Below are 19,877 nucleotides of genomic sequence, written 5' to 3'. Positions count from 1 at the left end.
CATTGCTGTTGATGGAATGGTGCCCTGAGGGCCTATTAAAAGCAAGCAAAGGGTCACATCTGGCCCCCACGCTGCAGTTTGGAGACCACTGACCTAGCAGAAGGAAAATTTTAAAGAAGATTGTACAATCAGATTGTAAGGGATATGGCAAGCTTTAGAGAACTGTGAGCAGGTTGTTCGTTAGGTCGCTCTGATGGCTAAAAGAGTCCCTGTTACCTTGCCCAATCGGTATGAAAGTATTGTAGATCAAACTGGGTTACTTCAACCAATGAACCAATAGAAGGACAAAATTATACTGCAGGAAGCCACTGTATGTGATCAGATTGATGAGGAAAAAGTGATTAACAAAGGAGGATAGACAGCCGATTAGAATACTTAGCTGGGTTCACACTATTGTGGTGCATTAACAGTATTTTATTAAGGAAGCCAGTTCACTTGAATGGGTTGCCTAATGCGCCAGCACCAACACAAAAAAAATTTACTTTTTTTTGTGTGTGTGGTGATATACAGTCATGGCCAAAAATATTGGTACCCCTGCATTTCTGTCAGATAATATACCACTTCGCCCTGAAAATTGCTGCAATTGCAAATGTTTTGGCTTTCTCGTGTTTATTTCTTTTGTTTTGTATTGGTATGACATGAAAAAGTGGAGAAACAAAAAGCCAAATCTGACACATTCAACACAAACATGGACTGGACAAAAGTATTGGCACCTTCTCAAAATTGTAAGAAATAATTACATTCCAAGTTTGTGATGCTCCTGTAATTTGTAATCAAACTAATCTGTATCAATTAACAGGTGCTGACAATGTAGAACTCACAACCAATTAAAATTGTGAAACATTGACTCAACCTTTCTGTGGTGTGTCTGTGTGCCGCATGGAGAAGAGATAGAGCAGCCAAGAATTGTCTGAGGATTTGAGAACAAAAATTGTGGAAAAGCATAGACAATCTCAAGGTTGAAAGGTCCATACAGAGATCTTAATGTTCCTGTGTCCACTGTGCGCAACATTGTCAAGAAGTTTACAGCCCATGGCACTGTAGCTAATCTTCCTGGACGTGGACAAAAGAGAAAACCTGATCAAAGATTGCAACAAACGATTGTCTAGAAGTTGATCGATGTTCTTTATCCAGCATTTGAACAAATTCAAGCTGACTTTCAGGCACAACCGTGTCAGCTCGCACTTTACATCATCTGAATGAAAAAGGAACGCTATGGTAGGAGACCCAGGAGGACCCCACTGCTGGCAAAAAAAAACATAAGCCAGATTGGAATTTGCCGAAAAATACCTGAGGAAGCCAAAATCCTTTTGGGAGAATGTGCTGTGGACAGATGAAACAAAATTACAGCTTTTTAGTAAAGCCCATCATTCTACTGTTTTCAGAAAAAGAAATGAGGCCTTTAAAGAAAAGAATACAGTCCCTACAGTCAAATGTGGAGGTTCACTAATGTTTTGGGGTTGCCTTGCTGTTTCAGGCACTGGATGTCTTGACCATGGCATTATGAAATCTGAAGACTACCAAAGAATTCTGAGGTGCAATGTAGGGCCCAGCGTCAGAAAGTTGGGCCTCCATCAGAGGTCATGGGTCTTACAGTAGGACAATGACTCAAAGCACACGTCAAAAAGCACCCAGATATAGTACTGAACTGGCCAGCAGTGAGTCCAGATCTCAGTCCCATAGAGCACCTGTGGAGAGATCTCAAAACAGATTGGAAGGGTTCCCTTTCCCAACTGCTGAGACCAGGAGCAGTTGGCGAAAGAAGAGTGGTCCAAAATTCCAGTGAAGAGGTGTAAGAAACTCATTGCCGATTTACAAAAAGCGATTGATTGCAGTTATTTTTTCCAAGAGGTGTGCTACCAAATATTAAATTGAGGGTGCCAATAATATTTTGTCTAGTCCATTTTGGGGATTTTGTGTGGAATGTCAGATTTGGCTTTTTTTTTCTTCTCCACTTTTTTGTCATACCAATACAAACAAAAGAAAACATGAGAAACATTTTGTAATTGCAACAATTTCATGAGCGAAATGGTGCACTATCTGACAGAAATACAGGGGTCCCAATATTTTTGGCCATAACTAGGTCTATAGAGAGAATGAAAAGTAAGTCAACATGTCTGTGAGTAGTTTCTTATTCCATCATAGGAAAATGGAGGAAACTCTGATAGAAAAAGGTCTGGTAGACAAAAATCTGTAATAGGAGAGGAGTCTGTATACAAGGACAGCTGTTATATTGGCAAAAAGTACTACTATGATTAGGCCAAAGCAGTGAATGCGATATTAAACTGCATACATTAAAAAAGAAAATAGATATCTATCTGCTTACCGATCTTTAAATGTGGCTGCATTAGTTTTTCTATTTTCCCCCCTTTATTTTCACTCGGTGAGCTGGCCTGTTACACCTCTTGTCTTACACCATACACCATACAATTGTAGTTGCACTACATCTGAATAAGAAAAATTCACACTGGAATGCACATGTCCCTATTTAAATTGAAAAAGGAAAAAATTAACTGAAAATCAAAAATGTGTATGCAAAAACGCATCTGGACTGCATTTCTATGGCGTGAACTGGCCCTTAGGGAGGCACAAGGGAGACAGTAGTATCATCAGTCTGGGGAGAGGGTAGTGCAAGGTCTGGTTCATAGCAGAATTGCACAAGAACACAGTCTGCATTCCTGTGCATTCTCCTGCAGTGCAATTTGACAGCCTGTTCATTTAAATTGGTTGCAAATTGCAATGGAATGCACAAAAAGTATTGAATGCACTACTTTTGAAAAATGTGCCACACCAAATTGCATATGCTAACATGCAATATGGTGTCTGCAAATGCACTGCCTAGTGGTGCTATTAACAATGTATTGGCCCCCACAGCAGATCACAAACGCTGCGCATTTTGAACATGTTGCAGGAAATGCGAACGAAATACTACATTCCCTTTTGGATTAGCAGACTTAGATGGACCCGACTAACAAATTTGAAGCTCCAACTGCCAATTTATAGTCCGTAACGGCAAACTGTTTGTTTCTTTTTGGGATAAAGATTTTACATAAATGTATACATGCTGATCATCTTAAGCACTCCTGTGAGTGGTACATGGTTTTTCTTAACCCTCCAACTGCCACTTTGGACATCTTGGTCTGTGAAAGGAAGTTGGGGGGGGGGGAGACTTACTGGCAGGATCACCAGGTGAAAATAAATGAAAAATGCAGCTACCACGTGGTAAGGTGTAATATAATAAATGTGTGTAACTGGATTTAACATTTGGCTTTAAGGGTCAGCACTGTTCACAGTAACTAGACCTATTCCAGGCAGTCTATTTATTGGTCTGTTAACCAAGGCAAGAAAACTTATATGGGTTGGTTAACACGTGCTTTGATCTCTAAAGCGTTGGCTGCATTCTGGTCGCTCTTCAGAGAGCATTTGACAGGCAGCGAAGAGGTGTTAATTGCCTCCTCACTGCCTGCTTTAACCCCCTTGAACCCACACTAGTGTGCCGCCCCCAACTGAGTGCATTGCAGAACAGCCCTATTCACTTGAATGGGTTCTGCTCTGCCAGCTGCTCTTTCTTACAAGATACATCTGGTGTGATGATTGCTTCCAGTTATGAGGAAATAATGAGCAGACCAGTGTATGTTAGTCAGTGTCTTCTGTCTGGAGGGTGGGAGGTGTGTGCACACCAAGAGTAGTAATGTACTGGTACAATGTAGTCCAGTAGTACTGTGATCCCATTCATAGTGATCTGGTGTTAGATGAGACCCGTACCCTCAAATCCAGCTAGTGGGGATGCTGCATGCTCAGTAATCTGTAGACATGTGCAGTTTGTTTTTTTTAAATTTATTTCAGGTACTTTATATAGTGCTGTTAAATAAATAAATATATATATATATATATATATATATACATACACACAGTTGTGTTCAAAATAATAGCAGTCAGACATCACTAACCTGATCAATCACTGTTTTTGGTAGAAATGATATTTCTACATGGCAAATAATTTGCTAGCAGGTGTAGTAGAGTAAAATAAATCCAACAGACCCAACAGTCATGACATGCATGCTGCTGATTCTGTGTAATTGAATCGCTCATTGAAAGGGGCATGTTCAAAATAATAGCAGTGTGGAGTTCTATCAGTAAGGTCATTCATTCTTTGAAAAACAGGTGGCAATTATTGCCCTTATTTAAGGAAGGAAGGCAGCAAATGTTGTACATGCTGGTTACAGTGCATTTCTCTCTGAAATTCTGAGGAAAATGGGTCGTTCCAGACATTGTTCAGAAGAACAGCGTACCTTGATTAAAAAGTTGATTGGAGAGGGGAAAACATATAAAGAAGTGCAGCAAATTATAGGCTGCTCAGCTAAAATGATCGCAAATGCTTTAAAATGGCAAACAGAACCTAAAAGACGTGGAAGAAAGCGAAAAACTACCATTCGAATGGATAGAAGAATAGCCAAAATGGCAAGGACTCATCCAACAATCAGCTCCAGGAAGATCAAAGAAGGTCTAAAGTTACCTGTGAGTACACAGTGAAGACAGTGAAGCATGGTTGCGCAAGCATCAAGATATGGGAATGTTTTTCATACTACGGTGTTGGGCCTATTTATCGCATACCAGGGATCATGGATCAGTTTGAATACATCAGAATACTTGAAGAGGTCATGCTGCCTTATGCTGAAGAGGAAATGCCCTTGAAATGGGTGTTCCAACAAGACAACGACCCCAAACACACCAGTAAATGTGCAACATCTTGGTTCCAGACCAACAAGATTGACGTTATGGAGTGGCCAGCCCAATCCCCGGATCTTAATCCAATAGAAAACTTGTGAGATGACATCAAAAATGCAGTTTCTGAGGCAAAACCAAGAAATAGAGAAGAACTGTGGAATGTAGTCCAATCATCCTGGGCTGGAATACCTGATCACAGGGGCCAGAAGTTGGTTGACTCCATGCAACACAGATGTACAGCAGTTCTCAGAAACAGTGCTTATACAACTAAATATTAAGTGATTCAAAGGAAAGCAAAATCTTCAAACATTTTTCAGTTTATATAGTGAATGTTTGAGTTTGTAAAGAAGAATACAAACACTGCTATTTTTTTTGAACAGTCTAATATTCACTTTTCTTAATTTGTTTTTTTTTTTAGAGGAACAACACAAATTTGATATTTTTCTTCATGTTTTGATTTGGAATAGAATGTGTAGCAGTCCCAATGCCTTTGTGTGTATGGAAATAAAAGCTATTAGAAGGATTTTGAGGTTTATTCACTTTTTTCAACACACTGCTATTATTTTGAACACAACTGTGTGTGTATGTGTATGTATGTGTATATATATATATACAGTTGTGACCAAAATTATTCAACCCCCACTGAAATTGAGTGTTTTGGCCAGTTTGACATTGCTTTTGATCATTCAGTCATCTTGCTTACATTTACATTAAAGAGGCACTTGTAGGTCAGACAAATATAACATAACAGTTATAATGAAATAACCACAAATGTCTTTTCTGTGCTCACAGCATTATCAGTTTTATTCAACCCCCAAGTGACATTCAATCTTAGTACTTAGTACAGCATCCTTTTACAGTTATAACAGCTTTTAAACGTGAAGCATAGCTTGACACAAGTGTCTTGCAGCGATCTACGGGTATCTTCGCCCATTCTTCATGGGCAAAGGCCTCCAGTTCAGTCACATTCTTAGGCTTGCGCACTGCAACTGCTTTCTTTAAGTCCCACCAGAGGTTCTCAATCGGATTTAAGTCTGGTGACTGCGATGGCCACTCCAAAATGTTCCAGCCTTTCCTCTGCAACCATGCTCTAGTGGACTTGGAGGTATGCTTGGGATCATTGTCCTGTTGAAAGGTCCAACGTCTCCCAAGCCTCAGGTGTGTGACGGACTGCATCACGTTTCCATCCAATATCTCCTGGTACTGAAGAGAATTCATGGTACCTTGCACACGCTGAAGCTTCCCTGTACCTGCAGAAGCAAAACAGCCCCAAAGCATGATTGACCCTCCACCATGCTTCACAGTAGGCAAGGTGTTCTTTTCATCATAGGCCTTGTTCTTCCTCCTCCAAACATAGCGTTGATCCATGGGCCCAAACAGTTCTAATTTTGTTTCATCAGTCCACAGAACACTATCCCACAACTTTTGTGGTTTGTCCACATGGCTTTTGGCATACTGCAGTCGACTCTTCTTATTCTTTGGAGACAGCAAGGGGGTACGCCTGGGAGTTCTGGCACGGAGGCCTTCATTACGCAGTGTGCGTCTTATTGTCTGGGCTGAAACTTCTGTACCCACATCTGACAAATCTTTTCTCAGTTCCTCAGCAGTCACACGGGGACTTCTCTCCACTCTACGCTTCAGGTAGCGCACAGCAGTCGAAGTCAGCATCTTCTTTCTGCCACGACCAGGTAGCGTTTCAACAGTGCCCTTTGCCTTGAATTTGCGAATGATGCTTCCTAAGGTGTCTCTTGGTATGTTTAACATCTTTGCAATCTTCTTATAGCCATTGCCCTTCCTGTGAAGAGAAATCACCTCTTCTCTTGTCTTCCTGGACCATTCTCTTGCCTTCACCATGTTTGTAACCACACCAGTAAATGTCTAGAAGGAGCTGAGTATCACAGTCATTTTAAAGCTGCCTAATTGGTGCTTATTATGCTTGATTGCTGCTCGGTGACATCCACAGGTGTTTTCAATACCTGATGGAAAGCACCTGTATGAACCTCTGTTCTTCAGAGTGGTAGTCTTTAAGGGGTTGAATAATTGTGGCAATGAAGAAACCACATAAGAACCATTTACTACTGTATTACATAAACAATTGATGTCATTTTAGTTGCATTTGGGTAGTTACAACGTCCTTGTAGGATTTGATTCTGAATACAATTCCAAATGTACACTATAGTCCCTAAACCCCTTTACAGCATTGGGGGTTGAATAATTTTGGTCACAACTGTATATATATATATATATATATAGTACATTCACATCTGTTCCTAACCCTCAAGGGGTGTACAATCTAGGGTCCCTAACTTACATTCATACATACACATACTAGAGCCAATTTAGACGGGATCTAATTAACCTACCAGCATGTCTTTGGAGTGTGGGAGGAACCCGGAGGAAACCCACACACACACAGGGAAAACATGCAAACTCCAGGCAGTGCCATGGTTGTTCAAACCAACGACCCTTGTACTGCCAGGCGGAAGTGCGAACTGTTTAGCCACTGTTCTGCCCATCAAAATTCAGACTAAACTTATTATTTGTTATTTGGAGATTCAGATATATCCGAATCACAATGGTAACAAATTTCAACTAATCTGAAATAAATTATATTGAAAACGATATCATTTGTATTTGTTTCATTTGGATAACATGATGCAATAGTTTGAGCCTTTTGTTGATGTTTGAAGTATCCAAAATAATATAACAACATAATGAATGATCCAAATTGATTTGGATCTGTTCTTTTCTATTCTAGTGAGCATGGCGTGAATATTCTCTTAAGATTCTTTTTGTTTTGGGGTTGATCTTGAGAGACTATTCATTTAATTTGTAGGTGCGTGGCTGAACAAAGTTGGTGGAGAATGGGGAAATAAATTCAACTTGTAACATATTGAATGAATACATATTGATTGTTAAAAATGGATATAGCCAATCTTCAAGAATATCAAGAGAATAACAGAACGTCTGAAAATACAAATTGATTCAGAACAATGAATATGTACTCTTCTGAAATGATGAATCTTTATAACATACAGTGGGTAGAGAAAAGATTCACCCCCTTTAAAATAATCACGTTGTTGCTTTGCAGCCTGAAATGAAGACAGACACAGTTTTGTTTTATCCAGCTGTATTTACTCAGTGCAACTTATAACATCCAAGTGAAAGCTATTACACCAACATGTCATAAAAAAATGTAAAAACCGAATCACTGAGTTGGAAAAAGGATCACCCCCTTGTGTCAGTATTTTGTTGAACCACCTGTAGTGTGTTGGGATAGGTCTCTAATAACTTTACACATCTAGACTTTGAATTATTTGCACACTCTTCTTTGCAGAATTGCTCAGGGTCAGTTAAATTTGGAGACCATTTGTGGACTGCAGTCTTCAACTCATTCCACAGATTTTCAATGGGGTTTAAGTCTGGGCTCTGACTAGGCCATGCAAGGATGTTCACCTATTTCTCCTCCAACCACTGTGTGCTCATTTTTGCTGTGTGATTTGGGTCATTGTCATGGTGGAAGGTAAACCTTCTTCCCATTCACAACTTTCTGGCAGAGGGCAGCAGATTTTCCTCAAGAACTTGATGCTATCCATTTTTTTCCTTCTATCCTGACAATTCCCACCACCATGCTTTACTGTAGGAATGGTGTTATGTGGAGGGTGAGCTGTATTGGATTTGCACCAGACATATCGTTTAGTGTTGAGGCCAAAGAATTCAATTTTACTCTCATCTGACCAGAACATCTTTTTCCATGTTGCCACAGAATCTTCAAGGTTCGTTTTGGCAAAGCTCAGTCGTGACTGCTTGTGGCCTTTCTTGAGGAGTAGCTTTTTTCTTGCAACCCTCCCGTACAAGCCACATTTGTGGAGAATTTGTGATATTGTCACATGCACACAATGACCACTCTTTTGTCATCAATTCCTGCAACTGCTTCAAAGTTGCTGTAGGCCTCTTGGTAGCCTCTCTGACCAGTTTCCTCCTGGCTCTTTCATCCAGTTTGAAGTGATGTCCTGATCCAGGGAGGATTTGTGTTGTACTAAATACCTTTCACTTCTTAATAATATACTTCACTTCTAGGCATTGATAAAGCCTTTGAAATTTTTTGTATCCATCTCCTGACTTGTGCCTGTCCACAACTTCTATCCTGGAGATCATTTGACAGTGCCTTGCCACCAGGGCTGGTGCTAGACTATTCTGTGCCCTGGGCAAGACCAGATACATGTGCCCCCCCCCCCCCCCCAAAAAAAATTAAAACAGAAAACATGAAATCAGAAAAACATGAAACTGGTACATTTCTTTTAATTTGCAAAAAATAAGTGCTATAAGATGCCACCAGCACCAATATTAAAGACAAACCCAGTGTTACAGCTGGACTGTATCTGTGGCTGGCAGTGGCAGGGTGAGTGGAGGAGGATGGATCTACACTCTGACAGATCCCAGGGTGGAATTCCCCGGGCAATGGGGGGGGAGATAAAACGCTGTGACAGCAGGCAGCTGAACTGAGCGATCCCACACAGTGACAGATCCAACACAACACACCACCACAAACACTAACACAGATCAGCAGGCTTTGGGATCCTGATGCTGTCATCACTCACTGACACATTGCACATGTGACGTATGGTTGGCCGGGCAGCTGGGTCACACTCACACAGACATGAGACATCAGAGTCAGACATTACCTTTCTCTGCAGGCACAGCTCCACCTTCTCTGATGAATGGAAAGAGAAGGGCTGGAACTCCACAGTGATCATCAGCAGCCGACTTGCAGTAAGGGACTGAGTCTGAGAAGAACACTGGAAGGAGCTGTAGTGGCCCCAGACACTCGGCATCTTCCTCTGTCCTCCCCCCCCCCCCCTGCCCCTGCCCTCAGCTGAAAGATCATTCATGACATGGCAGCATCCCATACAGAGTGCCAACCTGTTCTGTGCCCTTAGGTGGCAGTGAGCCATAGGCAGCTGCCTACTTTCCCTAATAAAAGCCCCCAGCCCTGTTTGCCACCCATAGTAGATTATTTGCTTCAGTTGCTCTATCAGGGACTGAAATGCTCCAGGAAAGCTCTTTTCATGCTGAGCTAATCAAAATGACTACTGATTATCACAGTTGAAAGTCAAATGGCTTTGTGCGCCATTGAGAAGAGGATTAGCTACACCTAATTGAGTTTACAGGTCAATTTTAAGAGGGGGTGATTCATTTTCCAACTCAATTATTCTGTTTTTAATTTTTTTTTTCTTTTATGCATGTTTGGTGTTATATCTTTCACTTTGATGTTATAAGTAAATACAGCTGGATAAAACAAAAACTGTGTCTGTCTTTATTTCAGATTCCAAAATGTGATTATTTTAAAGGGGGTGATTCTTCTCTATACCCACTGTAATGTGACAAAATGAAATGATTTACTTACTGAATGAAAATAAAAAGAAGCAAAATGTACTGTCTTGTACATCTCTAGTAATGTGTGCTGTACTCTGTCATGATATACTGATGTAGGTGTAGTAATAACGGGTAGTAGTGATGATGACAATGACGTTGTGACCTCAGTAATGTAATATATAGATTGGTGTGACAATGGAAGGAGCAGTACTGATCAGTGCTATCTGTAGGAGTGATGCTGCTGGTGTGATCTCTGTTGTAGTAGTAGTAGTGATGATGATGGTATGGTTTATGTAGTAGGGATGACTTTGTGGTCTGTGTAGTACTGATGATGGTGTGGTCTATGTAGTAGTGATGATGATGGTGTGGTCTATGTAGTAGTAGTAGTAGTGATGATGGTGTGGGCAATGTAGTAGTGACAATGGTATGCTCTTTGTAGTAGTAGTGATGATGATGGTGTGGTCTATGTAGTAGTAGTGATGATGGTGTGGTCTATGTAGTAGTAGTGATGATGGTGTGGTCTATGTAGTAGCAGTAGTGGTGATGATGGTGTAGGCAATGTAGTAGTGACGATGGTATGCTCTATGTAGTAGAAGTGACAATGATGTGGTCGTGGTCTATGTAGTAGTGCTGATGATGGTGTGGTCTATGTGGTAGTGACGATGGTGTGGTCTATGGAGTAGTAGTGACGATGATGTGGTCTATGTGGTAGTGACGATGATGTGGTCTATGTAGTAGCAGTGACGATGATGTGGTCTATGTAGTAGCAGTGACGATGGTGTGGTCTATGTAGTAGCAGTGACGATGATGTGGTCTATGTAGTAGCAGTGACGATGGTGTGGTCTATGTAGTAGCAGTGACGATGATGTGGTCTATGTAGTAGCAGTGACGATGATGTGGTCTATGTAGTAGTGACGATGATGTGGTCTATGTAGTAGCAGTGACGATGGTGTGGTCTATGTAGTAGCAGTGACGATGATGTGGTCTATGTGGTAGTGACGATGATGTGGTCTATGTAGTAGCAGTGACGATGGTGTGGTCTATGTAGTAGCAGTGACGATGATGTGGTCTATGTAGTAGCAGTGACGATGATGTGGTCTATGTAGTAGCAGTGACGATGATGTGGTCGTGGTCTATGTAGTAGTCAGTGATGCTCTGGACCCATGTATTGGTGTTGATGATGTTACTCGGTGTAGCAGTGATGATGATGATCTGGGTGGTATAGTAGTCAGTGATGCGGTGGACCCTGTAGTAGTCCTGATGGTGATGGTGGTCCCTGCACTAGTACAGGTGGTGATGATCGGTGTAGTAGTGATAATGATGCTGCTGGGTGTAGTAGTTGATGATGATGGTACTCGCAGTGATGCTGTGGTCCCTGTAGTACCGGTGATGATGATGTGGTCTGAGCATCCCCCTCCCCTCCCCCTCCTCTCCCGGTCCGGCCCCCGGCTCTGCTCCAATCACGGCTCTCCTTACATCTGGCCGGGGCCGGTGTGGTCACATGACGGGTGCCGGGGATGTGAGCGCGACAGGTGTCAGCCGGGGGACGGAGACGATGGCGGGGGACGAGCTGGCATCCAGGCTAAACCGGCGACTGCGGATGGGGGACCCGGAGGACGGAGAGAGGGAGCAGCCCAGTATGAGGGTCTTCAATCCCTACACCGAGTTCAAGGAGTTCAGCAGGAAGCAGATCAAAGACATGGAGGGGATGTTCAGACAGTGAGTGCCCTGAGGACCGGACCCCGACACCATCCCCTACATACATCATACTGCACCCCGACACCATCCCCTACATACATCATACTGCACCCCGACACCATCCCCTTCATACATCATACTGCACCCCGACACCATCTCCTACATACATCATACTGCAGCCCGACACCATCCCCTACATACATCATACTGCACCCCGACACCATCTCCTACATACAAAATACTGCACTCCGACACCATCCCCTACATACATCATACTGCAGCCCGACACCATCTCCTACATACATCATACTGCACTCGGACACCATCCCCTACATACATCATACAGCACCCCGACACCATCCCCTACATACATCATACAGCACCCCGACACCATCCCCTACATACATCATACTGCACCCTGACACCATTCCCTACATACCCCATACTGTACCCCAATAACATCCTTCTACCGTCATCTCCATCCATATCTATACTGACTCTATCTACCACCATCATACCTGACAATTTCATCCCTGCACCCCATCCCCGAACCTCCCCATTCCACCATCATCCCTGTCCTCTCCATCCCTCCATCCCAATATCCTTCTATACCATCCCTCTATCCCATCCTCTCCATCCCTCCATACCGTCCTCTCCATCCTGTCCCCTCCATTCCTCCATGCCGTCATCTCCATCCCTCCATCCTTCTATACCATCTCCTCCACCCCCTCTATACCAACCTCTCCATTCCTCTATCCCATCTTCTCTTATACTGTCCTCTCCATCCCTTCTATACCGTCCTCTCCATCCTCCATCCTTCTATAACGTCTTCTACATCCCTCCATCCCTTCCATACCGTCCTCTCCATCCTTCTATACCATCTGTCCTCTCTATCCGTCCATTCCTTCCATCCCTCCATCCTTCTATACCGTCCTCTCCATCTCTCCAGACTTTCTTCTCCATCCCTCCATCCTGTTCTCTCCATCCTTCTATACTGTTTTCTACATCCATCCATCCCTTTCATACCGTCCTCTCCATCTCTCTATACCTCTATACCATCCTCTCCATCCCTCCATCCTTCTGTTCCATCCCTCCATCCTCCTATACCATCCTCTGCATCCATTCATCCTTCTATACTGTCTTCTCCATCCCTTCTATACTGTCCTCGCCATCTCTTCTATACCGTCTTCTCCATCCTTCTTTACTGTCCTCTACATCCCTTCTGTACCATCCTCTACGTCCCTCCATCCTTCTATACCATCCTCTACATCCCTCCATCTTTCTATACCATCCTCTATGTCCCTCCATCCTTCTATACTGTCCTCTACATCCCTTCTATACCATCCGCTACATCCCTCCATCCTTCTATACCATCCTCTACGTCCCTCCATCTGTCTATACCATCCTCTATGTCCCTCCATCCTTCTATACTGTCCTCTACATCCCTTCTATACCCTCCTCTACATCCCTCCATCCTTCTATACCATCCTCTATGTCCCTCCATCCGTCTATACCATCCTCTATGTTACTCTGTCCTTCTATACTGTCCTCTACAATCTTCAATCCTTCTATACCATCCTCTATGCCCCCCTATCCTTCCATGTTGTCCTCTACATCCTTCAATCCTTCTATATCGTCCTCTAATTCCCTCCATCCTTCTATACCATCCTCTACATCATTCAATCCTTCTATACCATCCTCTATGCCCCTCTATCCTTCTATATCGTCCTCTACATCCTTCAATCCTTCTATACCGTCCTCTAAATCCCTTCATCCTTCTATACCATTCTCTACATCCTTCATTCCTTCTATACTGTCCTCTACATCCCTACATCCTTTTGTACCATCCTCTACATCTTTTCATAATGCTATACTATCCTCTACATCCCTCCATCATTCTATACCATCCTCTACATCCCTCCATCATTCTATACCATCCTCTACGTCCCTCCATCCTTCTATACCATCCTCTCCGTCCCTCCATCCTCCTATACCGTCCTCTCCATCCCTCCATCCATCTATACCGTCCTCTCCATCCCTTCTATATCGTCCTCTACATCCCTTCTATACAGTCCTCTCCATCCTTCTATACTGTCCTCTACATCCCTTCTATACCATCCTCTTCATCCCTCTATCCTTCTATACTGTCCTCTACAGCCTTCAATTCTTCTATACCGTCCTCTACGTCCCTCTATCCTTCTATACTGTCCTCTACATCCCTCCATCCTTCTATACCAACCTGTACGTCCCTCTATCCTTCTATACTGTCCTCTACAGCCTTCAATCCTTCTATACTGTCCTCTATGTCCCTCTATTCTTCTATACTGTCCTCTACAGCCTTCAATCCTTCTATACTGTCCTCTATGTCCCTCTATCCTTCTATACTGTCCTCTACATCCTTCCATCCTTCTATACCAACCTGTACATCCCTATATCCTTCTATACCATCCTCTACATCCCTCCATCATTCTATACTGTCCTCTACATCCCTCCATCCTTCTATACCATCCTCTGCATCCCTCCATATCCATCCTCTCCATCCCTCCATTTTTCTATACCCATCCTCTACATTCCTCCATCCTTCTATACCCAATTTCTACATTCCTATATCCCTCTATATCCATCATCTACATCCCTCCATCCTTCTATACCCAACATCTATATCCCTTCATCCTTCTATACCCATCCTCTCCATTCTTCCATCCTTCTTATACCCATCCTCTGCATCCCTCCATACTGTCCCCTCCATCCCCATCCCCCATCCCAGAGCCTTGCACCCTGTCACCCAGTTCTACATTGAACCATCATGCCGATCATCTATATCCTCTCCATCCCTACATAACTCCTCTCTACAGCTTTCATCCCTCTACACCCATCCTCCCTATCCCTCCAACTCTATGTTGCTGTACCCCATATTGCAGCCTGGCTTCCTGACGCCTGGATTTACATTCCACCATCATACCTGTCCTCTACATCCCTCCATATCAGTTCTCTATTTCCCTCCATGCTTCTTTACTCATCCTTTACATTCCTCCTCCCCATACTGCAGCCTAGCACCACAAAGACCCCCACTACATCTTCCATCCCCATATTCTACACACCTCCATACCCGTTGTCTACATCCCTGCACCCTAGCCCTATATTACATTCTACCTAACCATCCTCTTCACCCCTCCATACCTGTCCTCTACAGCGTTGCACCCCATACTGCAGCCTGGCACCTTAACACTCTGCCCTATACTATATTCCACCATTGTACCCATCCTCTCCATTCCAGTACCCTATACTGAAGTCTGGCACCCCAGACATCCTGCTCAACACTATATTTCACCATCATACTTGTCATGTCCATCCTTCCATACTGCAGTCTGGCACCCCAGAGACCCCAACACCCAGAATCATACTACTTCCTAATAATTACTCTCACCTCAGCACCGTAATAGAATTCCAGCACCAGCGCCAGTCTAATACCTTCATCCTGAACTGTCTTCCTGCTTTGGCACAACTGCTTACTTTTTGCATGAACTCCAAACTCTAATAGCTTTGCATTCCAGCTAATCCTCACTTTACTCTAGAACCAAGTCTGGCTGTGTTGCTGTAAAAACAGGAATACTTTCTTAACCTTGTCACACTGTAAAACTCTATCTCCACTCACATTGTATGTAATCCTAGTAGTAGCACATTTCAGTCTCTAGTTTTTAAAGGGTTGCGTCCAACAAAACTACATTTTTAGCAATTGGTAGATGCCTGAGAGTTCATCTACTTGACTGTTTCTTATATCTTTCTGGGTCTTTATTGGTGAGTCCTGGGGTCTGTATATGCTGTGGCCATAATGAGGAGCTCATATTTTCTCCATGTTGGATTTTTGTTCATTTTATATTATGGAGAATGTAACAGGAGAAGCTTGAACACACCAAGACTGGAAATACGGGAAGACTGGAAGACTCAAAACTCCCATGTGGACAGGAGTCAGGAATCATGGCAGAGATGTCACACTATTGGAATATCCAAAGTGTATAAGAAGCCTGGGGATGACCAAGCGCACCAGGTTTTTCCTCTGTTAGTAAGCCTACTTGGGTGCACTTGCACTTTGAGCGTTCTAGTTGAATCAGACCAACCAAGGCTTACATGGGAGATCTTGTTTAGATTCTTCACTTGGTCACTGTGGCTTTTCATCATGCCTGATACCTGGCTCTGCGTACAGGAAAAATATGGGGACTATCAACCTTCTGGGCTGCCTTCTGAAATACTAGAGGACCAGCTGTTATGCTGACCAACCTGCCATTGGCCTAGAACAGTTATGCAGATCAGCAAGTCAAGTCATTCTCTGTACACTTGTTCCAGGTCATTGATTCAACGTGTTGAGGTAGGAGAGTCAGCGTGTCAGCAGGGCAACCTGCATTTTTAGAAGGAGACCTCCGTAAAGGCAGTTTCTATGTTTTCTGTCAATACAGATTACTTTTAACTACATGGGTGCCTGTCTCATTGGGCTGCTCCTGGCCTTACCTGGGTTGCTTTCATTAAAAGCTTCTATGTTGCTTAGTTACAACCCCTTTTCTTACCTTTCTCATATTTTAGCGGTGCTAGTCCTACTTTGCGCCCTTGTAGTGCTACTGTGCCCGCATTACATTGCATTCACCAGTTCTGTCCATGCTCATATTACACTGGCACTAATTGTCCCAACAGAGCAGTAACCATCCTCAGACCATCTTCAGGCACAGCCACCTCGCCCACCTCAATTGCTGTATTTCAAATAATAACCTCTTCCATTGAACTCTTAGCATTTCTTATGTTGCGCTATCCCCAATATTACTCTTGCACCAAACCTCATACCTACTGCACCTTCCCATCTTGCCCTTGTTCTTACTTTCAGTACTACATTCATACCTAATGTATTACTAATAAGAGTGCAGCTAGCCCATATAAAGCGTCTCCCCCATTCTATAGCCCAGCACAGTCCTCCATGGTTCCCTTGCACCCACGCTTTTACAAGCTCTGTTCTCATTGACGCCAGTTCTAGTCCAACACACAAGCTTTATTTATCTGCATCTTATTAACTTTAACCACGTTCTTACTGCCATTAAAACATTCATAGTGCCCCTGCGGACTTCCCATTACTCTTCTTCCTTCTTGACGGTGATTGGCAGCTCTCATGGCCAGTAGTTGCTGTCCAGTTCCTTTAAGTGAAGGCCCTTTTTTTTTTTTTTTGTAGGGAGGGCCTCCCACACGCTAATGGAGTCTAATACTTAATTAAATGCTGATCCTAATAATAGCATCCCCCTACTGTAAGAATCAGCAGGAGGCAGATAAGGTCTATTAGTCTCCCTGTAGCAGGAATATGATGTAAGCTTTAAGTGTCAGTGAATGGGTTAATACCATTATGTTCTTATAACCACAGTGGGGGATGTGTGTGTAGAAAATGGCTATGCCACTCAGTACTATGCTGCAGCAGCTGCTGTCAAGAGGTTGGATAAGCTGCAGGAGTTCAATCAGTCATTTATGGCCATAGGCATCATTATGGCTTGCAATAGGTTAACTGACATTCTCTGGCAAAAGAGAAACTGTATTTTGGCCATGGATGGTGAGCCCCAAGGGACCTTTTTTGGACAGTGTTCTCCATAGCAGTTTGGCATAATCTGTCAGCATGACGCTACCGCTCGCCCTCAAGCAGCACTATAGTAAACATCTATATTTCTGCATTAAATGTCTCAGCCGCAACAAGGTTTTCTGGCAGCGGATCAAATGCATTTCAGCAACAGGTTGTGTATTAAAGAGCCCTGCCTAATGTTTATCTATAGAACAGCGCCTTGAGATATCCTCGATGACTGCTGGGAAAAACAAATGCGTACTCTGTGTGTGTGTATATATATATATATATATATATGTATGTGTGTGTATATATATATATGTATGTGTGTGTATATATATATATATATAGTTTTTTGGGGGTTTTTTTCCATTTGATATTTGAAAACATTTGTAGTCAAAATCTTTGCAATGTGCTGTCACATTTACTATTTCGATTAATTATATTCCATCTTTTCTCATTTAGAACAATCATTTGCCAATAATTAAAATCTGCATGGTTGGGTGTAGGGATGCTGGTACATCGTTCGTCATATGTGTGATGCTTGTCTTAGTACAAGGACAGGCAGAGCCACAGCAATGTATTCCAGCTATAGAATGGAGTCATTGAGGAAGGAGGTCTCCCATGGTTGGCTGTGTATCAGCAGCCTTCTGAATGGAGAATGTTCCATTGTAACAGAATCTGTAGACATGTATCAGTTTATTCAATATGTTTCAAATCTACAGGATGGAATCTGCTCAGAAAGGATTTTTTTTATTGCTTGGCTGAAATATGCTGTCTGATTAAGTTCCCATGTCCATGCACACTTCAATAAATATTTTCCATCAATTTCTTCCTATAAGAGTTAATTGATGTATAGTCAACAAACTACCTGTACTGCTGCACACGGGGAAGTGGTTTTCAATTGCAAAGATACGATTGTAACCTGCGATTTTAAGTTATTGATCGCATGCTCCCAGCTCTGTGTGTGAATGGACAATGTCCATTCCCAGGAGTGTGGCTCAGGAGCAAGCCTGCTTGAGTGTCCCTGTAGCAAGAGGCCTAATATTGGGGGCGCTAATTTATTTCAGGTACTTATATAGCGCTGTCAATTTACACAGCGCTTTTACACATATACAGTATATTGAACATTCACATCAGTCCCTAACCCTCAAGGGGTGTACAATCTAAGGTCCCTAACTCACATTCATACATACACATATTAGGGCCAATTTAGACAGGATCCAATTAACCTACCAACATGTCGTTGGAGTGTGGGAGGAAACCCACGCAAGCACAGGGAGAACATGCAAACTCCATGCAGGAGGCGCCATGGTCAGGAATCGAACCCATGACCCATTTACTGCAAGGCAGACGTGCTAACCACTAAGCCACTGTGCCGCCCACTTGACAGGGGGGAGGAGCCAGGGGCGCCAGTGGGTGACTCAACAAGAAGAGGATTTAATTACAACCTTTGGAATTTGTTGATATAATAATGCTAACAGATAACAATTTCCTACCTACCTCCCTACCAACCAGTATCCTGTTTTGTGACTGCTATGATAAAAATCAGTCACAGTATGATCAAAGAATAGGAACATATAAAATCTTGTTTAAATGTTTTCTTCTAGGAATAGTGTGATTTTTAAGTTGCGAACACATTGAGGTTGATTTACTAAAGTCAAACAGACTGTGCACATTGCATGTGCAATTGCTCCAGTGCTTTGTAAATGAGGGAAAGTTCTGCTGACTTTCATCATCCAATCATATGCAAGCAAAAATTCTGTTTTTTTTTTTTTAATTTTCCTTGCATGTGATTAAATATTTTTTACGAAGTGAAGCTTTACCTCATTTATTAAGATCTGGAACAACTGCATGTGCAAGTCTTTTTATACAATTGATGTGTGATTTGATTGAAAACAACCACATCTGCAATTGAATAGCCACAACTTCTGATTGATTTAGACTATCGGATTCGATCAAACTGAGACGATCAGCCAGGGCAGAAAATTATTGATACTTTTGCACTGGTCAACAGCTCCGATATACTTTGTTGATGATGCGATGATATTTTGGTCAGACGATGCGACTACATGGTGAAAACGGAGATGTGACCGATAAATTGCGACCGTATTTTATCTATCAATCAAAATCAACCTCTCTGTGTGTAGCATATTGAGCAAATATATTGTCAACTATAGATCGAATATTCCTATTGGAAGAGAGCAATTGGAAGAGAAATTGACAATTTATTGAAGCATGTATGGTCTTCATAACTGCTGTATACAGGAGAGGAAGTAAAAGGAAATCATACCAATGGGCAGTGCTGGATTATGGAATAGGCATAGTAGGCACCTGTCTATGGGCCTCACAACAGATCAAAATAATATGGATTTGATCTTGAAAGAAAATTACAATGAAACTTTCTTAATGTGATGTTAAAGGCAAATTAAATAAAAACTAATAAACATTTCATACTTACCTGCTGTGTGTGGTGACTTTGCACAGA

The 19,877-nt window shown here is 42.5% G+C and overlaps 1 protein-coding gene across 1 annotated transcript in view; it reads left to right on the top strand.

Moving 5' to 3' along the window:
- The first annotated feature begins 11,586 nt into the window (after positions 1 to 11,586).
- The window catches only part of EFHD2 (EF-hand domain family member D2), a 30,033-nt gene continuing 21,742 nt past the window's right edge, over positions 11,587 to 19,877 (top strand). The window contains exon 1 of the mRNA XM_089688887.1: positions 11,587 to 11,823. Within this exon, the coding sequence (XP_089545013.1) occupies positions 11,606 to 11,823 (218 nt within the window). The 5' untranslated portion in view covers positions 11,587 to 11,605. The remainder of the gene's footprint in view (positions 11,824 to 19,877) is intronic.

Source organism: Staurois parvus, unplaced genomic scaffold, assembly GCF_062004578.1.
Source record: "Staurois parvus isolate SC_StPar_1 unplaced genomic scaffold, SC_StPar_1.0 ptg000458l, whole genome shotgun sequence".
Lineage (NCBI taxonomy): Eukaryota > Metazoa > Chordata > Amphibia > Anura > Ranidae > Staurois > Staurois parvus.
Note: the sequence above shows the minus strand (reverse complement) of the source record. Positions and strands in the feature narration are given on the sequence as shown.